The 10948-nt window shown below is 38.4% G+C and overlaps 1 protein-coding gene across 1 annotated transcript; it reads left to right on the top strand.

Annotated features, from left to right (window-relative positions):
- Positions 1-280: 280 nt before the first annotated feature.
- Positions 281-1234, top strand: LOC147580147 (olfactory receptor 4F3/4F16/4F29-like). The gene has a single exon (XM_086708495.1). It carries the CDS (start codon positions 296-298, stop codon positions 1232-1234), a length of 939 nt encoding a protein of 312 aa, XP_086564621.1. The 5' UTR covers positions 281-295.
- The last annotated feature ends 9714 nt before the right edge of the window (positions 1235-10948 follow it).

The raw sequence follows: 10948 nt of genomic DNA, 5'->3' as shown, positions 1-10948 counted from the left end.
CTTGCTATATGCATCTATGTTTTCATATTTGCTTCATTTTCTTGTTTATAGATCCATAGTCCTGGCAGCCATGGTGTTAGGAATATTGCACGTGGAAGTGACTCAACTGCTTTAGGTGACCCCAGGTAAAATGCATATTTAATAATGACCCTGAGAAGGAATTGAGGGGATACCTTGTTTTCACAATGTGAATAGCCTTGATTGATTAATCATTTTAATGCAGAACTTTGTTAACATTCTCATTTTAGTTTCTTGTTATTTTCTTTTGTCTGGAAACATTCTAGCGGATAAATCAATGGATAGAGGAAATCACTCTGTGGTGTCAGAGTTTGTGTTCCTGGGACTCACCGATACCTGGGAGATCCAACTTCTCCTCTTTGTGTTCTCCTCTATGGTTTATGTGGCAAGCATGATGGGAAACTCCCTCATCATGCTCACTGTGATTTCTGACCCTCACTTACACTCCCCCATGTACTTTTTGTTGGTCAACCTGTCCTTCATTGACCTGGGAATTTCTTCTGTCATTTCTCCGAAGATGATTTATGACCTTTTCAGAAAGCGTAAAGTCATCTCCTTTGGTGGCTGCATCGCTCAAATCTTCTTCATCCACGTCATTGGTGGCGTGGAGATGGTGCTGCTCATCGCCATGGCCTTTGACAGATATGTTGCCATATGCAAGCCTCTGCACTATTTGACTATTATGAACCGAAAAATGTGTATTTTGCTTACAATTGCTGCCTGGGTAATTGGCTTGGCCCACTCTGTGATTCAACTGGTTTTTGTAATAACATTGCCATTCTGTGGCCCTAATGTGTTAGACAGCTTTTATTGTGACTTTCCTCGGTTCATCAGACTTGCCTGCACAGACACCTACCGTCTAGAGTTCATGGTCATAGCCAACAGTGGGTTCATATCTCTGGGATCATTCTTCATATTGATTGTCTCGTACATTTCTATCCTGATCACTGTTCGGAAACACTCTTCAGCAGGCACATCTAAGGCCCTCTCCACTTTGTCAACTCATGTCATGGTGGTGATTTTGTTCTTTGGCCCTTGCATCTTCGTTTATATCTGGCCTCACCCCACCTCACACGTGGACAAATATCTTGTTGTCTTTGATGCAGTTCTCACTCCTTTTTTTAACTCAGTCATCTATACATTCAGGAACAAAGAGATGAAAGTGGCAATGAGGAAAATGTGTAGTCGGTTTATTATTTATAGAAGGATTTCTTAAATGACACAAGTATTACAAAATTTCCTTACTGACTTGAAGTAACATTACATATCTATACTTTGAATACCAGATTCCAAGTACCTTACTACCATTGAGTTGTCCCAGATTAACAAGGGTCTTAAAAAATCTTAACTGAGACATTGTGTTGCTGCCTATGCTTGGTTGAAGGAAGCATGTGGTGTGAAAAACAGTAGCTCCCAGAGAAGGACAATTGCTTGTCTCTCGGGAGACATTACCTTGATGAATTTACTGTGGTCTAGAATTCAAAATTGTGTCTCTTCAGTGTCTGAGTGCGTTATATAAGGGGATGCTGATTGATGCAAAATAAATTGATACTAGATAAAAATATATACGTATATGAAGATGTCAATTGATTAATTTGCTGTGAAAGATCAGCAAGTGGTCTGAACTTTCATGCAAGCCTAATTGATTAATTCAGTGAAGGGAAATTTATGAGAAGTCAAGTCATGGTAAGGACATTAATGAGGAGGGAACCGGAGTAAGAGGAGTCAGCTGGACACTCAAATAATCACATGAGATTGTGATGCCTTTGAGGATAGGCCTGCCATCAGAAGTGGAAAAGTAATGGATCCTTAGGCCAGGCCACCTTTCTGTCTGGACAGAGCTGGTTGGTCTCACAAGATTTACCTTTCGACTTTTGTTTGTACTCTGTTTCAGACTATCTAACTCCTATGTTCTTTAAGATTCGTTCTCATTTTTGTTTGTAACTAGCCAGGTTCTTCCTTTTCTTTCTTATGAAATAATACTATTCCCATTGCATTTACAGGATTTCAGTTATTGCAAGCTAAGTTTTAGTTTTGGAGGTGTTTTGTATACGACTGTATTATATTTTATAAGAATGTGGGATTTGCATACATGGATTTAGAAATTTCAGTTCATATCCATTTTAACAAAGAAGAACCAAGGCTCATTCTCAGAGATGTAGTACAAATAACTCTGAACCTTATGCATCCTTACACATAGTCCTTAACCAGTTAATCAGTATTCCTATTGTCTTGTAAGTGGTCCTTATTAATGAAATTAGAATGTCACTTGCTAATTTATTTGTGTTTTCTTTCGATTTCCATTGCTCTTTTTGTCATTCATTCATTATTTTTGACACCCCTGATGGATACTTGGAAAACAGTTTAGTAGCTAGCACTTATACTCAGTGTCCTAAGATTTGTTTGGAAGTAGTGTTTTTAAAGGGGAAATTCCAGGTTTCTCTTTTACTGATTAAATAATGTTCAGTAGGCTAGCAGGGATTGCCAGATTCCTCTCTGATTTAAAAAAAATTCTACGCCTCCCAATCGTTTGTCTTTCTGCTCTTCTGTCAGGTCTGTATGTATGATAAGACAGATTCGCCAACTGTATAGTACCTGAAGATCTTCTGTATCACTTAATTTTAAAGGTCATTCTTTGTACTCTGAAGAAATAACTACTTTTAGTGGACATCTAGTCTGTTATTTGCTCAAATCAGCAACCTGCTTCTCCTGGTAAATGTAGCTTTGTCTTGCCGTAACCATGTCATATGACTGGAAGGTGACATGTAAATCCTACCTCTCTGACTACTTCTGTTTGCTTAAAGGATGCTTCTGAACCAAGTCTTGATGACACATCTCTTAGCCATAGTTGAAGGCTTCAGGTATGAGCCTCTGACCAAGATGGGCCAAATCTGAGCTTTTCCTCAGGATGGTAGACCCAAGAACAGAGAGAAAACAAGCTCATCCCTTTTTGAGCTGTGATACGGAGAAACTGCTGGCCATCATACTTCCTGCTGGCAAAATTCAAGTCTGGGATACTGAAAAAACATATGTGGAAAAAGATGTAGGATTTACAGATAGAAGCTTGGCAGTAGCCAGTTTCTTGGTTCCAACAGTCTTTGGCATTCAGCTTCATTCTTGCCCACCAATGAATTTGGTGACCAGCTGAGTAAATAAATGGGCGAATACATTAACCTTCTTGCTTAAGTTTGTTTGAGGTGTGGTTTTGTCCTGTATAATTGAAAGGGTATTGATAAATACATTTCTGGTTCTAAGAAGAGTGTATTTTCCATGATTTCTGATGTGAATTCCTCCATGTTTTATTACTTAAGAAAGTACTATTTTTTCTAATACAATTTTTTTCTTCTAATAAAAAGAAAAGCTTCCTTTGAATTAGAGATGAAGTAGAAATCACCCATAAAATCACTATGTGGAGATAATTAGTGGCAATATTTTGATATGCTAATTTGTAGTGTTTTTCTCTGCCTAAATAAAAATAGATATTTATAAAAGGGACATTTAATGGTCTCTGCATTTTATCCTGCCTGCCTTTTTGATGAATATTACATTCAGAGAAGTTTTTCACATTATCAAATGTCATAGTACAAAATAATTTTAAATACATACATACTACTGCATTATATGAGAATCATAATTATATTTGTTATTCCTCTCTCATTGATCAATTAGATTATCTTTAATTTTGTGCTCTGCTTGAAAATCTTATATATGTTATCTGTATCTCAGATTACTTCCTTTAGAGGTTGATAAATTTGGAATCAATAGGGGATCATAATCATTTAAATTCTTTATTCACATTGTAATTTATCCCAAAAGATTTTTACCTGCTAAAAAATATATCCACTTAAAAATTTTTTTAATGTTTGTTTTGTGTGTGCGTGTGTGTGTTTAATATGTAATTTATTGTCAATTGGTTTCCATACAACACCCAGTGCTTATCCCAACAGGTGCCCTCCTAATTACCCATCACCCACAATGTCCTCCCTCCCAACCTCCATCAACCCTCAGTTTGTTCTTAGTTTTTAAGAGTCTCTTAGGGTTTGGCTCCCTTCCTCGCTTTTTTTTTTTGTTTTGTTTTCCTCCTTCTCCTCTCCCATGGTCTTCTGTTAAGTTTCTCAGGATCCACATAAGAGTGAAAACATATGGTATCTGTAACACTCTACAGTTCCGTCCATGTTGCTACAAAAGGCCATATTTCATTCTTTCTCATTGCCACGTGGTATTCCGTTGTGTATGTAAACCACAATTTCTTTATCCATTCATCAGTTGATGGACATTTAGACTTTTTCCGTAATTTGGGTATTGTTGAAAGTGCTGCCAAACATTGGGGTACAAGTGCCCCTTGCGTCAGCACTCCTGTATCCCTTGGGTAAATTCCTAGCAGTGCTATTGCTGGGTCATAGGGTAGGTCTATTTTTAATTTTTTGAGGAACCTCCACACTGTTTTCCAGAGCGGCTGCACCAGTTTGCATTCCCACCAACAGTGCAAGAGGGTTCCCGTTTCTCCACATCCTCTCCATCTCCAGCATCCATAGTCTCCTGATTTGTTCATTTTAGCCACTCTGACTGGCGTGAGATGGTATCTGAGTATGGTTTTGATTTGTATTTCCCTGATGAGGAGTGACGTTGAGCATCTCTTCATGTGCCTGTTGGCCATCCGGATGTCTTCTTTAGAGAAGTGTCTATTCATGTTTTCTGCCCATTTCTTCACTGGATTATTTGTTTTTCGAGTGTGGAGTTAGGTGAGCTCTTTATAGATTTTGGATGCTAGCCCTTTGTCCGATATGTCATTTGCAAACATCTTTTCCCATTCCGTTGGTTGCCTTTTAGTTTTGTTGATTGTTTCCTTTGCTGTGCAGAAGCTTTTTATCTTCATGAGGTCCCAATAGTTCATTTTTGCTTTTAATATTCTTGCCTTTGGAGATGTGTCAAGTAAGAAATTGCTGCGGCTGTGGTCAGAAAGGTGTTTTCCTGCTTTCTCATCTAGGGTTTTGATGGTTTCCTGTGTCACATTCAGGTCCTTTATCCATTTTGAGTTTATTTTTGTGAATGGTGTCAGAAAGTTTCCTCATTTCATTCTTCTGCATGTTGCTGTCCAGTTCTCCCAGCACCATTTGTTAAAGAGGTTCTTTTTTCCATTGGATATTGTTTCCTGCTTTGTCAAAGATTGGTTGGCCCTATGTTTGTGGGTCCAATTCTGGAGTCTGTATTCTATTCTGTTGGTCTATGTGTCTGTGTTTGTGCCAATACCATGCTGTCTTAATGATTATGGCTATGTAGTAGAGGGTAAAGTCGGATTGTGTTGGCTCCCACTTTGGTCTTCTTCAATATTACTTGGGCTATTTGGGGTCTTTTGTGGTTCCATGCAAATTTTAGGATTGCTTGTTGTAGTTTCGAGAAGACTGCTGGTGCAATTTTGATTGGGATTGCATTGAATGTGTAGATGGCTTTGGGTAGTGTTGACATTTTAACAATATTTATTCTTCCAATCTGTGAGCACGGAATGTTTTTCCATTTCTTTATATCTTCTTCAATTTCCTTCATAAACTTTCTATAGTTTTCATCATACAGATCTTTTACTGGTTTGGTTAGATTTATTCCTAGGTATTTTATGCTTCTTGGTGCAATTGTGAATGGGATCAGTTTCTTTATTTGTCTTTCTGTTGCTTCATTATTAGTGTATAAAAATGCAACTGATTCCTGTACATTGATTTTGTATCCTGCGACTTTGCCGAATTCATGTATCAGTTCTAGCAGACTTTTGGTGGAGTCTGTCGGGTGCTCCATGTATAATATCATGCCATCTGCAGAAAGTGAAAGCTTGACTTCATCTTTGTCACTTTTGATGCCTTTGATTTCCTTTTGTTGTCTGATGGCTGATGCTAGAACTTCTAACAGTATGTTAGACAACAGGGGTGAGAGTGGACATCCCTGTCATGTTCCTGATATCAGGGGGAAAGCTCTCAGTTTTTCTGCATTGAGGTTGATATTAGCTGTGGGCTTTTCATAAATGCCTTTAAGATGTTTAGGTACGTTCTGTCTATCCCGACTTTCTTGAGGGTTTTTATTAAGAAAGGATGCTGAATTTTGTCAAATGCTTTTTCTGCATCGATTGAGAGGATCATATGGTTCTTATCGTTTCTTTTATTAATGTGATGTATCACGTTGATTGATTTGCGAATGTTGAACCAGCCCTGCATCCCAGGAATGAATCCCACTTGCTCATGGTGAATAACTCTTTTTATATGGTGTTGAATTCAATTTGCTAGTATCTTATTGAGAATTTTTGCATCCATATTCATCAGGGATATTGGCCTGTAGTTCTCTTTTTTTGCTGGGTCTCTGTCTGGTTTAGGAATCAAAGTAATGCTGGCTTCATAGAATGAGTCTGGAAGTTTCCTTCCCTTTCTATTTTTTGGAACAGGTTGAGAAGGATAGGTATTATCTCTGCTTCAAATGTCTGGTAGACTTCCCCAGGGAAGCCATCTTGTCCTGAACTCTTATTTCTTGGGAGATTTTTGATAACTGATTCAATTTCTTTGCTGGTTATGGGTCTTTTTAAATTTTCTATTTCTTCCTGTTTGAGTTTTGGAAGTGTGTGGGTGCTTAGGAATTTGTCCATTTCTTCCAGATTGTCCAGTGTGTTGGCATATAATTTTTCATAGTATTCCCTGGTAATTGCTTGTAATTCTGACGGATTGGTTGTAAGAATTCCATTTTCATTCATGATTTTATCTATTTGGGTCCTCTGCCTCTTCTTTTTGAGAAGCCTGGCTAGAGGTTTATCAAATTTGTTTATTTTTTCAAAAAACCAACTCTTGGTTTCGTTGATCTGCTCTACTGTTGTTTTAGATTCTATATTGTTTATTTCTGCTCTGATCTTTATTGTTTCTCTTCTTCTGCTGGTTTTGGGGTGTCTTTGCTGCTCTGCTTCTATTTCCTTCAGGTGTGCTGTTAGATTGTGTATTTGGGATTTTTCTTGTTTCTTGAGATAGGCCTGGATTGCAATGTCTTTTCCTCTCAGGACTGCCTTGGCTGCATCCAAAGCGTTTGGATTGTTGTATTTTCATTTTCATTTGTTTCCATATATTTTTAAATTTTGTCTCTAATTGCCTGGTTGACCCATTCATTCTTTTGTAAGATGTTCTTTAACCTCCATGCTTTTGGAGGTTTTCCAGACTTTTTCCTGTGGTTGATTTCAAGCTTCCTAGCATTGTGTTCTGAATGTATGCATGGTATGATCTCAATTCTTGTATACTTATGAAGGGCTGTTTTGTGACCCAGTATATGATCTATCTTGGAGAATGTTCCATGGGCACTCGAGAAGAAAGTATATTCTGTTGCTTTGGGATGCAGAGTTCTAAATATATCTGTCAAGTCCATCTGATCCAATGTCTCATTCAGGGCCCTTGTTTCTTTATTGACCTTGTGTCTAGATGATCTATCCATTGTTGTAAGTGGGGTGTTAAAGTCCCCTGCAATTAGCACATTCTTACCAATAAGGTTCCTTATATCTGTGAGTAATTGATTTATATATTTCGGGGCTCCCATATTCGTCACATAGGCATTTTTAATTGTTAGCTCTTCCTGATGGATAGTCCCTGTAAATATTATATAATGCCCTTCTTCATCTCTTGTTACAGCCTTTAATTTGAAGTCTAGTTTTTCTGATATAAGTGTGGCTACTCCAGCTTTCTCTTGACTCCCAGTAGCAAGATAAATAGTTCTCCATCCCCTCACTTTCAATCTGAAGGTGTCCTCATGTCTAAAATGAGTCTCTTGTAGACTGTAAATAGATGGATCTTGTTTTTTTATGCATTCTGATACCCTATGTCTTTTGGTTGGCACATTTAGTCCATTTATGTTCAGTGTTATTATAGAAAGATAAGGGTTTAGAGTCATTGTGATGTCTGTAGGTTTCATGCTTGTAGTGATGTCTCTGGTACTTTGTCTCACAGGATCCCTCCTTAGGATGGATCTCTTGTAGGTCTGGTTTATTGGTGACGAATTCCTTTAGTTTTTGTTTGTTTGGGAAGACCTTTATCTCTCCTTCTATTCTAAATGACAGACTTGCTGGGTAAAGGATTCTCAGCTGCACATTTTTTCTGTTCATCACTTTGAAGATTTCCTGCCATTCCTTTCTGGCCTGCCACGTTTCAGTAGAGATATCGGTCACAAGTCTTATGGGTCTCCCTTTATATGTTAGAGTACGTTTATCCCTAGCTGCTGTCAGAATTTTCTCTTATCCTTGTATTTTGCCAGTTTCACTACGATATGTCGTGCAGAAGATCGATTCAAGTTATGTCTAAAGGGAGTTCTCTGTGCCTCTTGGATTTCAATGCCTTTTTCCTTCCCCAGTTCAGGAAAGTTCTCAGCTATTATTTCTTCAAGTACCCCTTCAGCACCTTTCTCTCTCTCTTCCTCCTCTGGAATACCAATTATGCATAGATTATGTCTCTTTAGTGCATCACTTAATTCTCTAAATTTCCCCTATACTCCTGGATTTTTTATCTCTCTTTTTCTCAGCTTCCTCATTTTTCATAATTTTATCTTCTAGTTCCCCTATTGTCTCCTCTGCCTCTTCAATCTGAGCCATGGTCGTCTCCATTTAATTTTGCAGCTCATTTATAGCATTTTTCGCTCCTCCTGGCTGTTCCTTAGTCCATTGATCTCTGTAGCAAAAGATTCACTGCTGGTCTTTATACTGTTTTCAAGCCCAGCGATTAATTTTATGAGTATTATTCTAAATTCAGTTTCTGTTATATTGTTTAAATCCTTTCTGATCAGTTCGTTAGCTGTCATTATTCCTGGAGATTTTTTTTGTGGGGAATTCTTCTGTTTCCTCAATTTGGATAGTCCCTGGAGTGGTGCGGACCTGCAGGGCACTTCCCCTGTGCTGTCTTGAATAACTTGCGTTGGTGGGCGGGGTCGCAGTCAGACCTGATGTCTGCCCCAGCCCACCACTGGGGCCACAGTCAGACTGGTGTGTGCCTTCTCTTCCCCTCTCCTAGGGGTGGAATTCACTGTGGGGTGGCCTGGCCCATCTGGGCTACTTGCACACTGCCTGGCTTGTGGTGCTGGGGATCTGGCGTATTAGCTGGGGTGGTTTTTAGTGTCAAAAATTGCATTGCCTTTCTCCTGGTATATCTTTGGTGAACTCATAGATAATTATACATTTTATCATCCTTCTCAGAGGAAATTCTATCTTAATGGTCTCCAGATCCTTTATTCATTGAATGGGTTTGGGTCAATCTCTCAGTTTGGTATCGCTGGGGCTCTCAAGATGCTTTCATATCCAATTGCTCTGCCCTTTAGAAATGGAGGTTACGATGGCAATCCTAATTCTCTCCATAGCTTATGAGGAGATACTTTGGTTGATTTGTATTTTAACCCTGGGGAGTAGTTATTGTTGGAAATCAGAGTGAGACCAACTGGAGGAGTTACAAATAACGTCCTGTAGGCTGACTTAGAGCCAAGCCCTGAAAGCCAGTCACACAAAAGAAAGTTAAAATCCTCCTAGCCTTCTTATAAAATAGCCAAATAGGACAATATTTACATGGGAAAACATGGCAGGTTTAGTGTAGATTTGGTCTATGTGCCTCTTAATCGTAGCTGACTGTCCACTCTCTTTGTACTAGTGTTCCACGAGTTATGGATAGATGGTATATGAATAATAGAAACTGCCCTTGTCCAAGAGAGTTGAGTTTTGGGAGAAAGGAAGGTAGTCTATTTTCATTTTAAGTCAGTGAAAAGGAGACAAAGAATGAAATGAGAAAAAGGCTTCCTTCATGTTGATTAACAACAGATGGACTGAAGCATGAAGTGACATTAGGATCTTTGCTCAATCTCTATGGTGCCAATTGATTAAGTTAATATGCTTTTCAAATCAGAGATACAGCCAAAGGGAAGACCTCATTAATGAGAATTTGTGGAATAATGTGAATATCCCTAGATTTGGATCCCTAGGCACCTATATTTTTATCTCTTAGTAGTCATTTAATTAAAATGACTGTTTACAACCTGGAAATATGAGTCTGATGTATTTAATATGATTCTTCTTCAGCTGTTATGTGCTAACATTTTTAGGGCCCTGATTCATCCATTCTGATCAAGGATTTGCAAATACCCTTCTTACTTGTATCCACACCAGATAAAATTTAAAGGAACATGTAAATTAAAAAGCATTGCAATTAGTTATCTTATAAGGCAAATTTGACTAGTTTCCATGTGAGAATTACCTTCGTGTTTTTGACTAAGCCAGATTGTAGATGCTAGGGACCATGGAGTTGCTGTGTAAGTGAGAGTATGTTCCATGCAAGGAGTTATAGTAGAAAGCCCTTACAAAGGTGCTTGTTTCTGTGATACTTCCCCTAAATAGGACTTTGGAGGAGTTTGAAACGTCACAGAGAGCCAAAATTCATTTGGAACCTCCAGAAGGAATATTGGAAATGATATGGATGTAGATTCCATGAAGATAATCTCTGTCACTTCCAGGATACATGTGTTGTAGTCCCTGATGATTTTAAGGAGAACTTTGTTTTGACTCTACGTGAACTTACCCATCATAGTAAGGACAAGTTTACCATCATTGTAAATCAACACTGCTAGGGAAATTTTAGAAAAATCACTCAGAGTTTCTCTAAGACATGCCTAATTTTCCAATGATATAATCATGGCTAAACTGTCAAGATTAGGCATATGTGGGAGGAAGAATCTCACAGCCCATTTGAATACATCCAAATTGACTTCATGTTATTACTCCCTGCAATGGGATATGAATATTTTTTATTTTTCTATGTTTGTTTTCAGAACGGCCAACATCCTTGTTAGTGATCCGTGTCTCTGACACTGGCAAGAGTATCCTCAGTTTCCCACTTGGGGAGTCATGACGCTGTCATTAAAGAGCTATGCAAGACCTTCTCATGTACAT

This window comes from Puma concolor, chromosome B3, assembly GCF_028749965.1.
Source record: "Puma concolor isolate L17-30 chromosome B3, mPumCon1.1.hap2, whole genome shotgun sequence".
NCBI classification, from domain to species: Eukaryota; Metazoa; Chordata; class Mammalia; order Carnivora; family Felidae; genus Puma; species Puma concolor.
Note: the sequence above shows the minus strand (reverse complement) of the source record. Positions and strands in the feature narration are given on the sequence as shown.